At 36.1% G+C, this 22,745-nt stretch overlaps 1 protein-coding gene across 1 annotated transcript in view; it reads left to right on the top strand.

The window, feature by feature from the left end:
• SUSD2 (sushi domain containing 2) overlaps positions 1–22,745 on the top strand; it is a 1,008,194-nt gene that overhangs the window by 890,756 nt on the left and 94,693 nt on the right. Inside the window, exon 13 of the mRNA XM_044068275.1 lies at positions 1,115–1,291. Within this exon, the coding sequence (XP_043924210.1) occupies positions 1,115–1,291 (177 nt within the window). The remainder of the gene's footprint in view (positions 1–1,114; positions 1,292–22,745) is intronic.

Here is a 22,745-nt window from a genome sequence, read left to right as displayed (position 1 = left end):
ATGAAGACAGAATGGATTATACAGAGCAATAAGTATGGCACTTAATTATATAGAATAATAAGGATGTCACACATTATACGGAGTAATGAACATGGCGTGGGTTATACAGAATTATAAAGATGGCATGGGTCTGTACAGAGTGATTAGGTTGCCATGAGTTATACAGAATATTGAGGATGATGTGGGGTATACAGATTAAAAATGACATGGGATTAGTCAGAGTAATAAGGCTGATATAGGGTATTACAGAGTAATGGAGATAGCATGGGATTATACAGGTTATTAAGGCTGGCATGGGATAATACAGAGTAATGAAGATGACTTGGGAATATACAGATTAATAAGGTTGACATGGGCAATAGAGAGTAATGGAGATGGCATGGGATTATACAGGTTATTAAGGCTGGCATGGGGTAATGCAGAGTAATGAAGATGACTTGGGATTATACAGATTAATAAGGTTGACATGGGCAATAGAGAGTAATGGAGACGGCATGGGTTATACAGAGTAATAAGGATGGCTTAAATTATACCGAATATTGAATGTGGTGTATGTTATAGAGAGTAATAAAATGTCATGGAGTTATACAGACTAATGAAGGCCGCATGCACTATTGCAGAGTATTTAAGATGGTGTGGGTTATTCAAAGTAATGAAGATAGCCGCTGCTGTGATTTCCTGTCAAGTGTACACTGCATGAAAATGGACTGCTTAGCTATTCCTGTGGTTAAGCTGTTGGAACTAACTAGCTGGTTCAGTTGGATAAAGGGATAATTGTGCAAACCACCAGTTTCAAAGGCTATACACTAAAATAGAAAGCACAACATGTTGTTGATAGCCTTTTTCCATGTCTGTTTGGATTTACAGGTTTGGAAAAGACATAATTATTCTCCTGAACTGGTTCTTGAAGTTATGATATAATTACAGCAGGCAGTTTTGTGAGATGCACCTTCATCTGAATGAATGCAGTGTACCTAACATTAGCATTATAGCGTACCTGAGTTACATAAATTACAACATTGTTTCCACTACAAAGAAAAAAAATGTAAATGAAGCTTTTATTTCTGAAGGCCTTACTTCCTTCAGCTCACTGCTGTATGATTTATATTTTTAGTGGTGTCTTGTGGCTGGCTTGCTCCACCTGCAAATGGAAAAAAAGAGGGGACAACATACATCTTGGGTTCACTTGTGACATTTAGCTGCAACAAAGGTTATATCATCTTTGGATCTCCAGAAAGGACATGCCAACCCGATGGAAAGTGGTCAGGTGACACTACTCACTGTGTACGAGGTATGTACAAAACAAGTGTGTATATATATATATATATATATATATATATATATATAAATTCATTAAGTCTGTACTACAGGCCTAGACCAAAGTTAAGAGGCCTTAGTTAATTAGTTTATTAGATACATAATTTTATTTCTTTTGCCATGAGTGAGCTCCCTCATAAGGAGATTAACTCATTTCTAGTCAGCTCACTGCAGTGCAATCACAAAGAAGTGAAACTCCAAGAATGTGAATAGCATTCCAAAGCAGAAAAAAAATTGCTGTGAGAAAAGCTGTTTGCATTCCCCCATACCCTATATGACAGTTGTATCCCCATACTCAGTACTTAAATATAGCAGCTCTGTGGTTGCACCCCCAAAAGGAGGGAGGAGATTTCTTAACATAATGGCAAATCTACATTCAAGGAAAAAGTTAGTCATACACTAATGATCAAAGAAATAAATGCCAATTACTAGTGTTTCATGAATAAGCCTTGCTGCCCACGTCAGTCATGGGAGGTGGGTACAGTGAAGCTAAAATAATTAAGCTGAGTAGTTAAATTTCAATATTTGACCATTAACTGTTTAGTAAGTCGCTGTGTTTATCCTAATGCAACTTGAATCAAACTGATTGCACATTTTGGTGAACTGTAAATATTTATGTTACTCTGTATTCAAGAATATTTATTTTTAAATTATGTTTATAAGGACCAATTTACTTTCATATGAAAGTCTTCCCATTAATTTTGTAAAAAAATGTTTAGCTTTTATTACACACATAGCACAGTGGTGTAATATTTATATTGGCACTAAACTCCTATTTATGTATATAATTTATTAAGAGCCTTGCTAAATGGTAAACAGAGCTACTTAGCTAATAGTATTTCAGGAATTCAAGAATAGCAAATGATTGCTATTTCTATATTCACAGAACTGCAATAAATGTATTTTCCTATCACATGTTTTAATTAGTGGCTTTGCTTTTGCTTGAATACATTGCCTTTATTTTATGTGCAGTAATAATCCTGTCTCCTTGCTTTTACAATTATATATTTCATTTTTTTTTTGTTTCTGAATAACATGCCCCACTTTAGAAAAACTAAAGTTTTACATATTTATTTTAACAAGTATTCATTTTCACTGGTTCTAATATAATTTGTCTTGCATGAAATTTATTTTCCAGTCCTAAAGTGGAAGAAGATTTTGTGTGAATTTAATGGAATTCATATAGTAAGATTGAAAATGTTTGCTCTGATGTGTAAAACAGTTTAAGAGGTGATTTTGTAATAAACAAATTTTGATCCCAGAAGGATAAAACAAGTGAATCTTGTTATTCTTGAAAATTTAGACCAGGATAATGGCTCACTGGTTAAGGTTTCTGCTTTACAGATCCAGGGTCTGGTTTCAATCCTGACTTACTGTTATTGTATGTACAGAATCTATATACTGTCTTTGTGTTTCTCCATAAAAGTGCTAGTTGATCGACTGCTTGAAACTCTCCTTATGCACGCAGTTGCAGTCTCAGACTGAGTCAAGGCTGAAAAGGTTCCAAAATGGACTATATCACTTCCCTTCTTAAGAAATGAATACATTAAATTCAAATTTATGAATATTTATTAGTACTAATAAGTCATAGATTAATTCTACTTTAAGAATGGAGACACCTAAAATTTTACACTTAAGTGTATATCACCACTACATTTAGTTAATGCAAACTTTAAATAATGCTAAACCAGATGATATTTCTTTATCCCTTGTTGACCAGGTTAGTCCCACTAGACTAGTAGCCTCTATTCAGGAGAGACCCAAGGTGGTATTTATACGACTATTGGAAAGTGGCCAGGGCATCAGGGAACATCTCCTACTCTTTTCGATAGGTACCATGGGATCTTTTGCATCCACCTGAGCTACCACCAACTCAAGCTGGTGGGGCCTTGGTTTATCATCCCATTCAAAGGATTACATATTCATGGGTGGATCAGACTCCCCTTACTCTGCACTGCAGTGTCAGCAATCAAGCTACCTGGTGTGGGAATAGAATCCACAGCCTATACTGCAGGATATGAAGTGACATGATTACTTAGTAGCAATTTAAAGCATCTCTTTGAATTATCTGTATTGGGATCCTGTGAGAAATAATATATATGTTCACAGGTTAATAGGTGTATATTAGGCTAACAACCACTGGGGCCTTTGTAAGCTTAGCCAAGCATTCCATTTGTATCTCACAAGTTTAAGTTCCTTCAATGTTATTTTAAGAGGTATATGTAAGCTATGTCAAGATTTATAGGCTGCCTCTGTCCATTAGAGACAAAGGTGTTAAATTCAGGGTATATTTCTGATTTCCCATCCACTGCTCTGGATTTCTCTTGAAAAGGGTTAGGGAAGAGCTCTGTTTGGCATAGATGCATAACTGTCAACTCTTCAGATTTGTGCAGAGTGTCCAGATTTTTGCCTCATATTTTTGGTCTGTTCCTCATAAATTTTGGGGTTTTCTGGCAAATCACCTAAGATTGAAGTCACTAAATGATGTCACATTTTTAAGTTTAAGACTTTATATTGTTCAAAAATGCATGCCAACATAAAATATGTTATTCTAGCAACTTTCTAGGTTTGTATAAGCAGTGTTTAAAATGTGTTTCTATTTCTGGACCTTTATCTACCCATTATTTTAGGCTATGTCCAGAATTCTTGTGCTAAGAGGTTGAGAGGTATGCATAGATAGGAAGCTTGTTCCTGAGAGGGGGAATTCTCTGAGACACATACCTGTCCCTCCAACACGCATACCTCTCAGGTCTCCAGATTTTAGTGGGATGTCCAGATTTTTGCCACATATTTTTGGTCTGTTACTGATAAAATATATGGTTCTCTGGCAAATCATTGAGGATTGAAGTCACTAAATACTACTAAATAATGACAGACATTTGAGTTTCACACCTCATATTTATTTATTTATTTATTTATTGGCATTTGTTGAATGGGAAAGTCCACTGGGTCAGAGAACCATTTTCAGTGGAGGCCCACTCCACAAAGATGTACGATACAGAGGGTATAATACATTGGACATGGGTGTTTACATTAAGCACATGAAGAAGGTTAAAATACAACATTACAAAAATTCAAAATACAGTACAAATGCAAAGTTCAGGTACAGTAATACAAAATTCAAACTACAATACAAATACAAATTTTGATAAAGTAATACATGAGTTCAAATATGAGTTCTGTAAAAGAGAGTTTTACAATGGATAAAGGGAGTAGAGATATGAAGAGTATGTTATGGAGTTTCTGTTGGTTTGGAAGTAATTAAGCAGGAACAGATTGGATTGTTGAGATAGTGTCTTTTAGTGCTGTTTTAAAAGATTTTAAAGAGTCTATTTGAGTGATGTGCGAAGGCAGAGCATTACAAAGTTTAGCCATGCTGTAAGAGAATACGCTTTAACCAGCTCTTTTGTTTGGTTTGGTTATGCTTAGTAAGTGCTTGTTAGCAGACCATAGGTTACAGGTTGGGATGTATGATTGTAGGATAGCACGGGGTGCTGGGCAGTTGTTAGGGTTGAAGATTAGTTTGTGAGCAAGAGTTAGTTGGGTATAGTTTAGGTAGTAGGGGAATTCAAGCCATTTTATTTCAGAGATGGCTTGGCAATGGTGTGAGCGGTTAGTATCCCTGAGGCAAATTTAGCTATTTTATAGTAGTAGGAGTGAAGTTTGTTGGAGAGAGATGTGTGGAGGTTAGTAAAAATGGGACTTCCATAGAGGAGTGAATGGATAAGCAGAGTGTTAGCAAGTTTCAGTTTAGTAGAATTATCCATATAAAGTTTGTGATGGTAGAGTTTCCCTAGCTTAAAATTAGTTTTTTATAGTATTAAGAATATGCTGAACAAAGGTGAGTTTGTCATCAATAGTTATGCCTAATACTTTTGTTGTCTTAACTATTTCAATTATTGTATTCAATGAGAAAACTCTGAAATCTAAAATAGGTGGTTTTGTAGAGCAAAGCAGGAGTTTGGATTTTTTGGGATTCAGTAATACTTGTGCATCATTTAGGCAAGTCTCAGTAGATATACGGGCATTCTGAGTAATATTTTGGAGCTCAGAGAGATTGGTGGAAGAGGAGATGATGGTTGAATCGTCAGCATATTGAATGAGTATGCTATGTTGGCATGCTTTGTGAAGATCATTAATGAATATATTTGAACAGTAGTGGCCCCAAAATGTATTCATGTGGGACTACTGTGTTGTTGGGCAGGTATTCAGATTGTTTGTTTTGCCACCTAACTCACTGTTTTCTATTATTTAGGTAGCTTGAGAACCATGTTAGTGAATTAGCAGAACAGCCTAGATTTTGTTGCAACAGTTTAGAGCGTGACACTGTGTCGAAAGCCTTGGATAGGTCTAGTAAGATCACTGAAGTAAGTAGGCCTGTGTCCAGGGCTTTATTCACAGTGTTAGTAAAAGAGAGTAGAGCTGCAATGGTGCTGTGTGCAGGGTGGAAACCATGCTGGGTAGGTGCAAGGCAGTTATTGAGAGAGAGATGTTTTAGAAATTGGTTATGTATGCATTTTTCTAAAATTTATGATAATGGAGAGAATATAGAAATAGGTCGATAATTTGAGAGATCCTGGATAATTCCACATTTATGTAGTGGGGTAATGATGGATTGTTTTCCAGAGTTGGGGGACATAAGACTCTGTGATGGAGCTATTAATGAGTATACTGACTGGGTATGCTATAGCTTTGGTTGCGAGTTGTGGATATTCAGAAGGGAGATTGTCTGAGGACAGGGAGCAGGGTTTTAGTTTATTGAGAAGTTTGAGTACCAGAGAGGTGGATACTGGCTGCATAGGGAAAGGAGGAGTGGAAGTAGCAATAGGAGAAGTGTCGTGGGTGGGTGAAGGAGGAGAGCTGGGATTAACCTGAGTGTTGTTAGAAGGGGTTGGTGGGTTAAGACAGTTGGGGACAGTTTTAGGAGAGGAGTCTTTTAGTAGATTTAGAATGGTATCGATAAAGTGAGAGTTAAATGAATTAGCAATTTGTTGTGGGTCTTTTTCAGGATAAGGTAATGGGTTCTGTGAGATCCCAGGACTGAGGAGGGAGGAAACTGATTTCCAGAAATATTTTGGGTTATGTTTTTGACCAGATAGTTGTGTAGAGAAAATCATTAATTACTAGTTTTTTGGCCTTATTTCTGAGTTGCTTGTATGTAATTTCATTTAGCTGAGTTTTCTTTTTATGCCATTCTTTCCATGCTCGGTCGCTAGAAAGGAGAGCTTGTTTAGTATATTTTGTTAGCCAAGGGGCATGATTATGTTTTTTCCATTTGAGGTTAATGGGGGCTAAGCTGTTAAATGTATCGAGAAATAGTTTATTGAAGTAATTAACAGCATCATCCAGTGGTAATATTTTTAGTGGGTCCAATTGTGAGCCTGTAGGGTATTTATAAATGTGCTTTCGTTGAAGTTGGTGAGGTTTCTGAATGTTCTAGAGGAGTGGGTTCTTGGGATTTGTATTTGTATTCTATGGGTAAAGACCGGCAGGTTGTCACTTAAGGGGTATGGAAGGGTGCCATTATTGGAGTATTTATGAGGGTGAGTGACTAGGATCTAATCTAAGGTTGATTCTGTTTGGGTAGATTGAGTACAAGTAGGACTTGTAATAAGGTGGGTAAAACTGTGCAGGTTGATACTATTTGTAAGGGAGCTAGAGATTAAGTTTTGCCAATTGATGTTCATGTCACCCAGAATGATAGTTTCTTGGGAGGTATTGTGATTAGCCCAGAATAGAAAGTCTTCCAGGACAGGGATATTCTGGCCAGGGGGATATATAGCATGGCAATACATAATTGTTTGTTACCATTAATATGAAGGGTAGTTAGAAGTAGTTCCATGTTTCCACAATATGGGGCTGGTTTTTGCCAGATAGTAATAGTATACAAGTCATGGTATATTAAAGCTACACCCCCGACTTTTTGTGGAGTCTATCATTGCAAAGTATACTGTATCCAGGTGGGATAACTTCAGTGTCAGATATAAAAACACAAGTCCAAGCAACTGTAGAGTCGTCACACTGGTTTAATAAAAACTTTAAAATTTAAACTTTAAGCGCTTTTCGTTTGCAATCATGCAAACTTCATCAGAAGTACAAATATAAAGAAAACGAACCTTCCTTAAATATTCACTTGATCAAAAAACGCAGGACAAACAGTAATTAATTTCTTAAACAGACATTGCCCAAAGCATCAACTACATCTAAAGCACATCTTCGATAATTATCTTTATACACATACTATATTTAAAACTCTGTGAACATGGATGCTGATATTAAATAAAATAAAATGAAACATTAAATAAACAATATTAATCCTGATTTGGAATACCCATAAATACTTTAAAGTTATGTGACAACATTATTACCAACTCAACAGTAGTGAAAAATGATTCAAAAATTAATAACGAAATTTATCTTTGTAAAATTTTAAGTTTAAGAACACTACTGATAGAGCATGACTCATTTAATCCTGGAACATTGTATGCATTAAGTCTGATCTGCCACATTAATTCCAATTCTTCAAGTTTAAAAGAAAAAGGACCCCCCCCCCAGTGTCCTGCAGAATGTTATCTATGACCGTAAATTTAAATTGATGATTCGCATTTAAATGAATATGCTTTGCTAATGCATTATCTAACTTATTATGGCTGGCAGCATATAGATGCTCATACATTCTGTCCTGGAGCCTACGCTCTGTTTTGCCCACATAAAATGCAGGACAGCATGTGCATCACGCCAAATAAACTATAAACCTAGAATTACAGTTGAACCTTGATCTTAGTTTATATTGTTGTCCATTTACCACAAACGAGTTAGTTACATCCACATATTTGCAATAGTTGCAGTTCTCACATTTAGTCATCCCCACTATTCTAGAAGGCCTAATATGCTGCTTCTCTAATAGGTTTTTGAGATTTCTGCCACGTTTATACACTATAGTTGGTGTACAACCTAGTTTATTGAATAGTGTCTGGTTACATCTAAATAAATCCCAATTTTTCCGCACTATTTTAACACAAAGATTACTTTGTGCACTGATTGTAGTTATAAAACTACTTTGTAAAGGTTGAATGTTATGTGGGAGAGACTCACTAGTACTTACTACTGATGTATCTAAGACCATAAGGTTGCTACTGCCCATTGGTTTAGTAGCCAAAATAGGCTTAAAGATTAACTTTTCTCTTTTATAAGTAACCTCTTTGATTAAAGAATCCAACAGAGGTTCTGGATAACCACGATGTAAAAACAGTTTTTTCAAAAACAGACATTCCCTATGAAAATCTTCGTCTTGGCTAGTGATGCGAGACGCCCTTACCAACTGACCTTTGATGACAGACCTTTTTTGATGGAAAGGGTGGCAACTAGAAAAATGAAGAAAGGAATTGGAATATGTACCTTTCCTAAAAATTTGAGTGGTGTAACAACCCAATGTTCTATTTTTAGAGAGCCAAATGTCTAAGTATGATGTAGCATCAGTGCTAAAATTAGATGTAAAAGGCAAAAATTCAGTTGTCCCGTTAAACTTGTCTACTAACTCACACCCTGTCTCTTCATCTCCTTTAAATAGAACAAATATATCGTCCAGGTATCTGGTGTAATATGCCAAAAATTTGGAAATATTCATATTGTTTAACACAAAGTTGGATTCCCAGTGTGCCATAACTAAATTGGCCACACTTGCTCCACACGGGGAGCCCATTGCTAGACCTACTTTTTGCAAATAAAACTGGTTGTTAAACAAAAAGAAGTTATTAATGAGTGTAAGGTCTAATAATTCCATCACTAAAGAAATGTCCGTACTTGGGGTGCCGTGCTTCTTCATCATTGAAGCCATCCATTCTATGCTAACTTGATGTGGAATACATGTATAAAGGTCTTTAACATCAATTGTCAAGAAATTGTAGTTTTCGTTATAATCCAAGTTGTTAATTTTTGCCAAAAATGAGAGTCCTTAGATATTTGGTCTTGGAAAACTACATATTTCTGCAACATTGAATCTATAACCTTAGCACAGGCATAGGTTGGAGAACCTCGACTGTCTACAAGTGGCCTCATGGGTGGGTCTACCAAATCCTTGTGGATTTTTGGAATACCGAACAAAGACGGATATTTAGGAAATGAAGTGACCATGTAATTGAGTAATGCTTGATCTATTCAGCCTTCAATGAAAAGGTCGTTGATACATATCTTGATTAAATTGTAAGCCTTGTTGACTTCTGACCTAGAACTCAACTGGTAAGCAGCACTACACAATAACCTTTCCATCCGCTCAATGTAATCGGCTCTATAAAAAACTACTAGTCCCCCCCCTTTATCTGGTTTACATACACGTATATCTTGTGATTGAATGTATTTCAAATGGTCACATTCATCACTAATTGTGTTTGAACAAATTTGGGGAGTAGTGGGTCTATCTGGTGTAACTGTGAAATTAAGAAGGATAATAGGTGACTAGTTAGGAATATATGGGTGGAGCAGGGGAGGAGTAATAAATTTGAACTATGACTCACCATATACCTGAAGTCTAGTTCACACAACAGTTCAAAAATTTGCAGAACTGGCTGTAACGGGGAATTGAAAGTACTAGGTATACGAAACACATTAACGTCTTCTGTATTTAAAGTGTGCTCAAAAAATAACTGGAAATTTAACTTTCTAGTGAAAGTCTTAATCTCAGTAATAGCTTTGACAATGTCCATTTGATGTTGGGGTACATAAGTGCAACCTTTGGCTAAGAAATTCACCATATCCAACGAAAATTCACTTGCAGAGAAATTGTACACTCTAAAATCTGCTTCATTATTACAAATAACTTTAGGACCTGGTTGATGTTGTTGTATCTCTACAGAATTACCAAGTGGTTTGGACAAACAATAAACATCATTTTCAACAATTACTTGTGAATGTGGATCAACAGGCATAGATGAAGGGGAAGAAACCCCAAATGTTTAAGAAATTAATTACTGTTTGTCCCGCGTTTTTTGATCAAGTGAATATTTAAGGAAGGTTCATTTTCTTTATATTTGTACTTCTGATGAAGTTTGCATGATTGCAAACGAAAAGCGCTTAAAGTTTAAATTTTAAAGTTTTTATTAAACCAGTGTGACAACTCTACAGTTGCTTGGACTTGTGTTTTTGTTTTAAGCAGTTTCTTGTGCCGTGAATTTTTTCTCAGTGTCAGATATGTCTGGTTTTAACCAGGTTTCTGTTACAGCCACAATACCTGGGGTGTATTAAGAGATCCAGGCTTGGCATTCAGTGATTTTATTTATTTGTAGTTATTTATTTAACATTTGTTGACTGGGAAAGTAAGACTAGGACAGAGACTATTTTCAGCAGAGGTCCAGGGAGAAACGCTCCAGATGCATGTCTTTAGAATGTGGGAAGAAACCAGAGTACCCAGAGGAAACCCATGCAAATGCAAGGAGAACATGCAAACTCTACACAGAAGGTACCCCAGCTGAGAATCGAACTGGAGAACCTCTTGCTGTTAAGTGACAACATTAACCTCACCACTGCATCGCCATTTTGTTGCAAATTCTTCATATATTTAGAATTACTATATATAGGTCATGGTTTGTAGGCTGGTGGGTGGATGATGGTGGGTGGTTGGGACCATGGTTTGGATGAATATGCCCATATTGGGATTGCTCAAAGAGATGTAGAATTACTGTCTTTGTCTGGCGGATTCTAGAACGGGTTTAAGTAAGACATGGGGATTCAATTTGAATTTAATATTGGTGAGGGTGAGTTTTAATATGGGTAGATTCAGTGTACCACATGCAAATGAGGATGAGATGTTAGAGTAGCTATTGATGTTTCTTATCACAGGGATTGTTAGGGTTCTATGGTTAGTAGGTGATATATGCAAGGGGGTTTGGGGGGATGTGGCCTGAGAAAGTATAAGGAGAACAGTGGAGAGGGGAGAGAGAGGATAAGGGAATAGTGTATGTTGAACATCATTAAATAGTAAGAAGGTACAGATGTAGTAAAAGGTTTGATTTATTAAAGTATGGAAGTTTGGGGAGTAGTGGGTCTATCTGGTGTAACTGTGAAATTAAGAAGGATAATAGGCGACTAGTTAGGAATATATGGGTGGAGCAGGGGAGGAGTAATAGTGTTCAGTGAGCTTTTCACTGGCTGTTGAGGAGAAGGGGAGGAGTCAATGTCGGGGTGTTTTTACTAGATGATGTGTAGGAAGGGGAGGGGTTACCGGAAGTATAAATGTTTTGAAAGAAGGGTGGGTGGGAATGGAGGTTAGGTAGGGTAGGGGAGCAGAGAGAGCCTGAGCAAAGTGAGGGTGAATGGAGCAGGAAGAAACAGGACCTAGAAAGAGTATTTTCAAGAATAACTATCGGGTGAGCTTATTTTGTGCAAAAACAAGTTTTCCGCTCTAGGAAGAAGACCTATATTGTTGAAATTTAGAGGCTGAATGCTGCACAATTATCTTTCTAATAGAAAGGGCAGAGGGGGATAGGTGAATTGTAATAGCAACAGTACTCAAGAAAAAAGCCTTGTCTGAACTTTAGGAAAAAAATTACGGTGGGACTTTACAGGGATGTAGGAGTGGGGGTATGCAGCTGTGTCTTTTGGCAGATAGTGCTCTTCTAACACATGATTAAATACCTCAGCACAGTTAGGGTAAAAGCAATGCCTCTATTTAGTGGAGATTTATGTAATTCTAGCAAAGAACCTACATAGATATATTAGAAGATCTTAAGTTATTGTATCCCTGCTTCCAACCACTGTGATACCCAGGTGGCAGGTTGTATGAAGATACTGTTCTATATACTGCTGAGCTCGCAGAGGTGATAAGATTTGCTAGGAGATGGGTATTGTTAGCTGTGCAAAGGAATGAGAGAAAGCAAAGTTTATAAATCAATATTTGTCATCTTAGAATCACTGCTACTCAGGCTAATTATTTAAAGTTTGCAAGATATCTATCCACCTTAAAATTTTCTGTTAACGATTCTACAATTTTAGGCATCAGCCATGTATATCAGTAATGTTCGCTAGATAAATGATAAAAGATAAGTTTCCAATATGACTGTATGCCATTAGCGAGTTAAAGGATGTGATTGCTAGGGTCAGAAATCATATGTAACAAGCACGTCTGCCAACTGAATGTGAAACAGCTGAATTGTATATTACTGTACTGTAGAAGACAAAGGTAAAATTATCTAAACTGAAAGAAGAAATTTTCAGCCTTATTCAATAAAACCTCAGCTAATCTATCTAAGCAGAATATCATGGAGTAGTATATGGGTTAAATGGATCTCCTAGCTAAACAGTGTATCATACAATCATTTATGCACTGATTTAATGGGAAAAACAGATAACCACAAGTGTGTTTATATGTAACAGATGTTTTAGATATGGTCCTCTTGTACGAGAAGTCAATAGTAATCTAATAAAGCTCAATAATTATTTTGCGTTAGGTTGGAGTAAGATTACATTGGTCAAGTGTATGTTTGAGTCAGAAGAGTTTGGAGAAATACATTAGAACCTTGCACCACATGTAACCAGTTGTAGCTCACAGTTGTTACACTCGCACATTAGAACAGTAATATTGTATGTCATGCTTCCAATTGCACCTCGTGCTACCAATTGCATCTAGTGCTACCAACTGCATTCTTCAGAAAATGCATAATAATGCAAAATCTGTCATTTTAGCAATTTTGTAACTTTCAAGAGCAATATTTAAAATTGGTCCCTATTTCTGGGCTTTTGTCCCACAATTATTTCTGGCATTGTCTAGATTTCTTGTACTGAGAGGTTGCAATGTATGCCAATGAGCCCTATTTATTTTGTAAGCAAAGTTTAAATCTCTAGATTGAGTAAGTCTGATGCTATTCATTTTGTGGATAGCAAAAGATCCATCAGAGTGGGATACAAAGATGCCTTGCATGCTAGCCATAGATAGCCTCTTAACAGTATGTAGGGAACAGATTATAGAGATAGGTCTTTGAGGCAATTTGCATTGTATATTTTGTTTATACCCTGTATATATATTTTTTGTAGGGAACCTCTGTGGATGTTCCACTTGTTGCATGTGCCTGGTCAGGTACATACTGATGGGGGCATTGTACTTAATAATGGGCCTGATGAGGGCTAAATACAGTGGAACAATGACTTCTGTGGCTTCTGATGCCATACCCTTGCTTTTAAGTTGAGCAACATAAAATGATTTCCTTACTACTTTACACATATGTTGGTTGAAAGCCAGGTCGCTATTTACATGCAAACCCAAATCCCTGAGAATAGGTTCTAATCTTAGAGGTTCCTTGAGTGGCTGACTTCCTAAACGGTAATATTATACACTTCTTGGAACTGAATTTCAGGCTGTGGCTTTGACACTAGTCATTTGCCTGTGTTAGTATTTCCTATAGGATGTTAGTGTCTTGGGGGAATTCTATGAATTCTCCTAGCTTGGAATCATCTGCAGGCCTGGTCAGCCAGAGGACATTGACATTCTGAGAAATATATGCCAGAAACAAGCAGACCCAACACAGAGCCCTGAGGGACTATGTTAGTGACTGGCCTCTTTGTGGAGGTGATATCTCCTTATCCTAACTTCATGGGTCCTATCTGGGAGCCAACTAGCTGTCTAGCATGTAACATATTGGTTGATGTCTATATCCATGAGTTTGTTTACACTGTGGATTAGGATATTGTATCAAATGCCTTAGCCATGTTAAGGTAGGCAATATGCACTGTTTATGCACTGTTTTGCCCTCATTAATTGCCTCAGTGATCTTCTCTAAGTCCACTAGGTTAAATAGGCATAATTTGCCCTTGATGGAACCAAACTGGGTTGGATCTAGTGTTTGAGGTTTTCTGTGTCCTTATTAATCATTTCCATGATCATTCACTCCATGGCTTTGCATATGAGATTAGTTAGACCTATGGGTCTGTAGTTCCTGAGGTTCATTGATGGCCCACCCTTGTGCAAAGTGATGACCATTGCATTTCTATATGTGCATGGCACAAAGTCTTTCTGGGGGGCTATGGCTAATCAGTGACTCTAGTAGTCCAGATATGCCATGTTTCAATCTATTTTGGAGGCATCCTGGGATGTTATCAGCGCCCATCAATGCAGTGTTTTGACCACAGAGAGTGCATCTAGGACCTGCTTCCTAATGATAGTGGGGATGTTTTGTTCAATAGTATTTCCTGGGAGATTGCTGGGAGAGAGAGAGATAGTGGTAAAACTGGAGATTAATTTTTCAGCCAGCAGATTTGCAATATCTTCGAGTTCTGTGTAGGTGGCTCCATTTACAGCCAGTTCTGCACACTGTTGCATGCTGCCTTTGAGGTTTTGGATATAGACAAAGAAAGCCTTGTGAATTAGAGAAGATGGAACTAATGTGGCAATTAAGGCTCAATGCATTCACAAAACCAGGATTAAATGATAAATGTTCTATTATGTGCTTATTGAAATTGAAAAGCCTTGAAAGATAAAAGATATTGAATAAAAGATAAGATAATTTAATAATATAATAATAATAATAGTGAAAAATAATAAAATATAATTTAATATATAGATTCCAAATGATTTAATATAATGTAAATCAATATGATTTACTAAATATTTTAACTTTAATTATTTGAATATCAAATGTCAAAAGTTTTTAAATTTATTTAGAGTATTTGTTATCAGGAATTTGTATAGTAAAATATATATTAGAAATAAATTTAGATAGCATATTTAGAATATCCAGTTTGCACAGTGCTTACTGAACGATTATGAAAACATTTAAATAGAATATTTATTTTAAAATATTTATTTGAAAATATTCTATTTTTAAATATTCTGAATGTATGGGTTAGCTTTAATATTGTAGGTACGCATGCCCTTATAGGTGTGGTGTCGGTTCATGGGCTCATGATTATACACACATACATGTATATAAAGGACTTGTACATGTACTACTATTAATAAGTATGTCTTTCATCATTTTTTTGATGCATATGTATATGTATAAATGTCACATATATATATATATATAATATGTCCAGGTGTTGATATTTTTGAATTTTTTATGCATCCTTTAGGCCAGATATGTATATATGGTTGTATATAAGGTTTATGCATGAATTTAAAGTTATGTTTGATGCATAATATAGCTTTATAAGTATATATATATATATATATATATATATATATATATATATTTAGTTATGTTTAGCTGTGATTTGTTTGTTATTATGATCACCAAGATTGCATTTTTGCGATCAATTTCTTCACCCGTTATTTATTTATTTATTTATTATTCATTGATTATCATTTTTTACAACATCATGAAGTTTAAAAATTTGTTTTTAGCATCTGTCTCCTTAAATATTTTGGCGCAATTTTTAAACTCACTTAGTATAAATGAGACACTTAGAAGTTTTAATGATTGCCATTTCTGAAGAAGTTCTTTGAATGCAAAGAACGAAAAACGTATGTGTATTATGTAGCATTTAAAACCTATTTTATTAAAAGGCGTTCCTTTCAGCTTCAGCTTCAGTTCGTGGTTTGGTTTCAAAGCCTTGTGGTTGTCTTTTGCCTGAGAGGCTATGTTTACCTCAAATTTGGCTTTAGTAGACTTCATTTGTACTCTGGTTTGTTTAGATTGATGAGTCTTTGTTATCATGCTGGGTGTAGCAGTTCCTAATTGTGGCTATGATTATTTTTTTCTTTTGCTGTACAACCTGTTTTTGTTTGAATTCCAGCAGGGAGGTTTGTATTTTGAGTTGTGGCTCTTATCTGGTAGACTCAGCTGTCTTTATGATTTATTGACATGATTGTATATGGTTTCTGTGAACAATTCTGCATAGACAGCATTCTTCTCAGGGTTTGGGATGGCCTGAAATACCACTTAGTAGTAAGTTTGCCTTAGAATAGTTCCTAAATGTTATGGGGTTAGCTGAGGTCACATAACTCAATTTTATTACGGAGGACAGAGCACTGTGGCCTGACCTAACCAGACAGGTCACTACAAAGAGGGGGGTACAGTATTCTCTCATGTTTGTGAGTACCAGGTTGAGCATGTTTGCACCCTTAGTGGGTGTATGGACTACTTGGTTCAAGTTGTTTGTGTTAACAAAGTCCAGGAATCTCTGGGCTTGTAAGTTTGAGATTGTGTAAGTATCCCAGTGTAAAGTGAGGTTGCTGAAGTGACACATGAATATGATATTGGGTTGAATGATGAGAGCCTCAGTCCAGATATGAATTATTGGTTACCTGAGTCATAGAGGGTGACCTATAACTTGCAAGGATATCGTATGGGACATTGCCTATGAAAATCTGAACATGGAGAAGCTCGGGTACATCATCCTGTTTGACTAGTCTTGAGGTGAGTTTGTTGTTGATATCAATTGAGATACCACCACCTCTGGTCCTTGCCTGTACAGTAGCTGGCCTGAATGTGTCAAAAGAATTGTAGCCCTGCACTGCCGAGATGTTTTCTGCAGCTTTAAAGCATGTCTCAATAACTGGACAGATATCAATATTCACCACTTATCACAGTTTCTGACTGGTAAATTAGTCTACCTTAATAAAACTGACAGAAGGAAAGCATTAAAAAGATGATAGCTAAAAGGGGACCACAATCCCTAACTGAAAAAGCCTCATGTTCCTGCCTTAAACAATATGTTGCAATATAGCTATAAACTCAGCTAATACATAATGCCTTTCAATGCAAAACACATCACTCTGATTATATCCGATTTACATGAGTAACTCCTGTAAATATTGTAAAATAAAAAAAATACTCTGTTTTTATGTTCATCTGCTTACCATGTAGACCCTCTGCTTATGTCGTTAAGGTTGGGTCTAGCACCAGGCAGTAAAGTATGTCTGTACTAACCAGCAAATGACAGTGGCAGAACAAAACATTTGTTTTTGTCTGCCGCTCCTTCCCATAACATGTCCTTAACTTCCTGTAAAATTTAGAGTATTGCAAGTATAACAGCATGTGTTTGTCTGCATAATTTGAAGGATACAAAGTCTGAACCACTCAAATGTATCTCATTATTTACTTCACTCCTTAGTAATTTGTTCAAAAAACAAATATTTTATGAGGAATGGACCAAAAATATGAAGCAATAATCTGGATGTTCTACGAAAATCTAAACAATAGAGAGGCACGAAAGGTTAGTGTAAATGTTATTGAGTGAATTACGTTGTCTTTCTAACAGTGTCTCTAAGTGTTTTACAGCTTTCAGAGCCGGCAAAACACTTACCGATTTCTTTCATTGTAACTAATAGTACATTGAACAGATAAAGCTCCATGTACTACTAAGTCTCACTGATCATAACTCTGTATTGTTTTCACAACATGGATCCCAAGATTCGCCTCTCAAGCTACACTCGAGTTGAATTTCTTGGCATCCATGTCTTGAACACATAGTAAATGGGTTATGACTGACGAGCCAGTCACAATCCTGTATATAACGGATTTCATCGAACTTTTTATTCTGTAAGCTATGCCCACTCCTACAGTGTGCTTAAAATGGGTCATCTGGGTCAGTTAACAAACTGTAATGAATACATAAAGTACATACTGTAACTTTATTTTGTTTTAATTAATTTTGCATGTGAAAGACAATCAGGTCTGATACTGTCTCATTTTTCTCATCCACAAAAATGATTTTAGAATATAGTTACTGGGATTGTAAATGTATTCCGTTCTTTTCTGATTTTAATTATGATACATGGGTGCACTGACTGTGACTATCCTAGTCTTAGAATAAAGCTGCTTTGCTGACAGACATACTTATTCAAACCCCATGCACTAACAAAGATAAACACTGAAGATATGAAATACATTTTCCCTTTTTTCAGTGAAGTGAAAGTCTCAACTGTACTCAGATAACAGCATACATCTGCCAGAAACACACACACATTTTCAAATAAGCTGTTTCTGCATGCACCAACTTATATTTTAAGGTAGTATAATTTTTTTTCTTATAATGGTGTGTGCTTATCTGCCCTTTTGATACATTTTCTACTGTACTTGTGTATTAGCAAAGTGACAGTATTTGTTGTCTCCCTTTACAAAATTAGTACTTGATGTTATCCGTTGTGGAGAAGTATCCATGTGATTCCTTGCACTCCTGCATTCACAGTATGGAATTAGTTTTTGAGTATGGGAAGTAATAGAGTTAAATACTATTTGTTGTTGTTGCTGATGTTGCTTGGAATACGTTTGTACTTTAAAATCAGGACCTGCAAACTCACTCTAGGAGGTTGCTTAGCAGTGTATGATGCATTTCTAAAGGTTGCCTTGGGGTTAGACCACTGTTGTCTGAAAGTGAGAAGTCATATATTTTTATCTTATCTGGATGTGCTATGCAATATTATTGTCCCTGCAACAAAAACAAATAAATTAATGCCATTTTGTTGTTCTAATACTGACGTGATGGGGTTGGCTTAGTGACAGATGTTTTGGCTTTCCTTTCCCTTTCTTTCTCTTTTTATTTTTGTTTGCAGTACACTCTGTATCTTTAAAACATGAGAATATTCTGCCCCACAATCTCATGCAAGATTTGTGCAATAACTTGCACGACAGCTCACTTAATTACTGCTTACTTTCAAAATCTTAGGGTAGTGCCTGAAACTTTCTTCTGGTGACACCCTGTGGTTTGTGTTGTTATCATGTTTTAAACACCCTGTAATAAACATTTTTTATTCCCTTCAGCCGTAAATCAGATTTTTGAACCTATGAATTAGTTGCAGGGATTTGTCATTCGATTTCTTTTTCTGCCACTGGTGTCATAGTTCTTTGGTATAAGACTGTACACCAAAAGAGCTGTAAGTTCCTTTCAACTCATGAGGCTTATAGTCCCAGAGGGAGGGAGGGATGGAGAGAAAGAGACTGTAAATAATAACACATAATAAAAGTATTTGAATCCTCAGAGACTTGGTAGATTTATGATGGCAGTAGGAGGGAAAGACTAGAGGGCTATAAATGCTTTGCGACGTGTGCTTTTCCTGCACCAATGTAAAACTCCGAGAAAACATTGTGAAGTTACAGCCAAACCCAGCATGGTGTCCACTGTGGAGGATGTGCAGCGTAAATGCCACAGAAGGAACGAAACAGAGAAAAATCCAAATCAGGCCTTTTATGTGTGACAATGTAGAAGTTATCTTGTACTGAGTAAATATACTCTAGAAAAATGAAATAGTCATTCTTTAAGTTACCTGCTGCTTAAAAGTAAGTAGTTTGCCTAGTTCAGTGTTTTTATTGAATTCAGTCAGCTTACCATCCTGAAAACAAAGGCGTCGTATTTTTGGAGATCCTTATCTTTCCCAGTCAAATCATCGGTCATTTTAAAATTAAAATTAAATTATATCAATCACAGGCTCTAACTTGACAAGGCTCAATCTCTTCTTTCTAGTGTGATCAGCCACTGTCTCACTGTCCCCCTCTCAGTTTTACCATTTTATTTCCTCATCTGTCCAAAACTAATACTCCATTTAACAGTCCACATAGCCCCCAACCATTCTCACTTTCCTAACTGGTTTACTTTTCATTCTGAAATGTAACAGTACACTAATTGTTTCTCTACTACTAACATAGCATACTATATTACATTATGAGCCACCTTCCTCTTTCTAATATTTCCATAGTTAAGCTGTATCAGTTTTCTTTAATTTAATTGCTAGAAATCAAGGTAATATTACGGTATCTTTTTCAATGTTATATCTCTCACCGATATATACAAGCCTGTCAATTTCTAATGAATGATCAACATTGTATATGTTAATCCAAGCTCTGTAAATGCTCTGTTTCTAAATAATGTTTATTTAAACTATTGTAAAGCTTTTTCTCTCATGTATTTGCACTTACCTATATTTTGTATTCTTTCTGATATCATATATCTGTATTTTATGTATATATCAAACTGGTGTTAAACGTGAAGCTTTTCACCCTGAATCTTATCTGAAAAGGGTTTTATCCCAGTCAGGCTTTCCCAGTAGACAAACATAAATAGGTAGATAAATAAATAACATGTACTGCATGGAGCATGTTGATTATGCTGTGATATTCAGAAAAAGACAAAACAGTTAATCTCCAGAGTGTTGTGAGACCTGACCTGAAGTGCCCCCTACTAAAGTTGTAAAGGCTGGGTCTAGAGCTAGGCAATAAAATCTGTCCAGCAAATTATAGTGGCAGAACAATAGATTTGTTTCAGCCTGCTGTTCATACCAATAAGGTGTCCAAAACGTCTTCTTAAAAACATGTAAGGTAATTAGAATAACAGGTTGTGTGTTTGACCTTATTTTCTAAAGGATACAGAGACTGAAAGTTAACTGTATGTCATTATTTAGTGACTTCAGTCCTCAAGTGGTTTGCCTGAAAACCACAAATTTTATGAGGAACTGACCAAAATTATGAAGCAATAATCCTGATGTTCTGTTAAAATCTGGACAGTTAAGAGGCATGAAAGGTGAGTGTAAACATAACAGACTGCATTATACTACCTCTCTGACAGCATCTGTTAAGTGTTTTATGGCAAAACACGTAACTTTTTTTTTTTTTTTTGCAATGAGGAGTACATGAAGCACATAAAGCTCCATGTATTACAAAGAACTGTGATTGGGTCTCACCGATCCTAACTGCTTATTATGTGCTGTCAACATGGATGCCATGATCCTCTCAGTGTGAATATTTTTGGCATTCCTGTCTTCAACACATAATATGTAGGTTAGGATTTGTGACCCAGTCATAATCCTCTGTTTTATATTCTGGCAGACAGTTTGCTGAATTCCAGAAGTTCGGCATCATTTGAGCTTGCTTTTCAAGGCTTTGTTTTACAACACTACCCCATGGGTTGTTTTGCACAGAAATGAGCATGGCCAGAGTGATTGACATGCCTAGTGTCATGATGTGGCATGCAAATAATGCATGATTGACATGCCATGCAAATTTACCTGTGACATCATGAATATTCATTGTCTAATCATAGTTTACCATTTATATCAAAGAAGTGCGATCTCGGAGTTGGAATATTTAAGTAGCAGGGGGTGTTAAGCTAATCTGTTATCCTCCTGAAAAACAGATGGAAATGCTTGGTTTCTGCTATGATTCTGAAAGGTTGTATAAGTTACACTATGAACAGGTAATTCTATGTATGTGATATTCTGTGTAGAACTTTTACGGTCATATTGTTTATTATAAATATATTAATTGAATCCCTTAACCACCTCAAGACGCTCATCCTCCCATTGATAGGAAAAGATGTAAGTGCATGTTATCTGTGGGGTTTAACAGTTAGGATGTTGTACATTAAATCTTGTATGTTTTCATAAATATGAAGTCAGATGACCATTAAATTGTCCAATATAGCAGAATAATGTTGACTTTTCCCAATAAAAATAATGCAACTATGTGATGCAAACATTGCACAGATTTAATCCATGCTTGTGGTCCTACAGGTCATTCTTTGATCCTAGGATAATTAGAATATGTTTGCGATTAGGCTTTCACTCTTTGATCCTAGGATAATTAGAATATGTTTGCGGTTAGGCTTTGAGGATACTGCTAAAGTTCACTGTGTGATTTGTAGACCTGTAGTTTTTCTGTAGTGCATATTTGAATAGGTCTATCCAGCCAGCTACCTCTCTATCTATAGAAGTTAAAACATTGTAATACACATTGTGATAACACTTTTCCATTATTTGTGATTTTTAGTGTGTCAGTGAAATGGAATTAAAGTTATCATTGTTTAATATTAACTGGACTTTGGGACAGTGAAGCAGATGTAAACTGCCTACCAAACAAAGTGAAGCTTTGGTGGATTTAAGCCAACATGTTAATAACAACTCAAAGAACTAGTTTAACAGAGCAAATTAATAAAAGTATGCTCTGTAAAGCAGGCAGTCTGATGGCTTGGTTTTGCAAATAAATAACTGTAGTCCATTAATTTACCCACTTTAAACCATTAACTTCTATACACTTTAACTCCATTTGGAGTGCTCCCATAATTTTCCCTTCTCGACTCTTCTCTCATAGTTTAGAACTACACCACTCCCAAAGTTATCTTCGCGCTGACCGATCTGATTGTGTATTAAGATATGCTGCTGTAAAAGTGAGTTTGCTGATGTATCCAATCATGTGTTTTTCTTGCAGAACTCCCGTATGACTATTCTGTGGGCAAACAAAACATCAACATGTTTATTAACGATATAGAAAAAAATCACCATGTGCTGGGTGTTGGGCGGGGTTTGGACGGCCCTTGCTACTGTGCATCTGGTGGGGTAGTGTTGTAAAACAAAGCCCTTTTCACTATTTACTACTTTTACAGATGGAATAGCATCATTTCTAGTACAAAAACATCAATGTTTCCCTTCTTCCACATTTAAAACTTTGCATATCTGCACTTGATTCTTTGTGCTTGTTAAAAGCAGACATGATTGAATAAACCATTGAAAG

This window comes from Protopterus annectens, chromosome 4.part0 (genome assembly GCF_019279795.1).
Source record: "Protopterus annectens isolate FY-2018-M chromosome 4.part0, PAN1.0, whole genome shotgun sequence".
Classification (NCBI taxonomy): Eukaryota; Metazoa; Chordata; order Ceratodontiformes; family Protopteridae; genus Protopterus; species Protopterus annectens.
The sequence above is the reverse complement of the archived record's forward strand: the minus strand, read 5'-3'. Positions and strand labels throughout refer to the sequence as shown.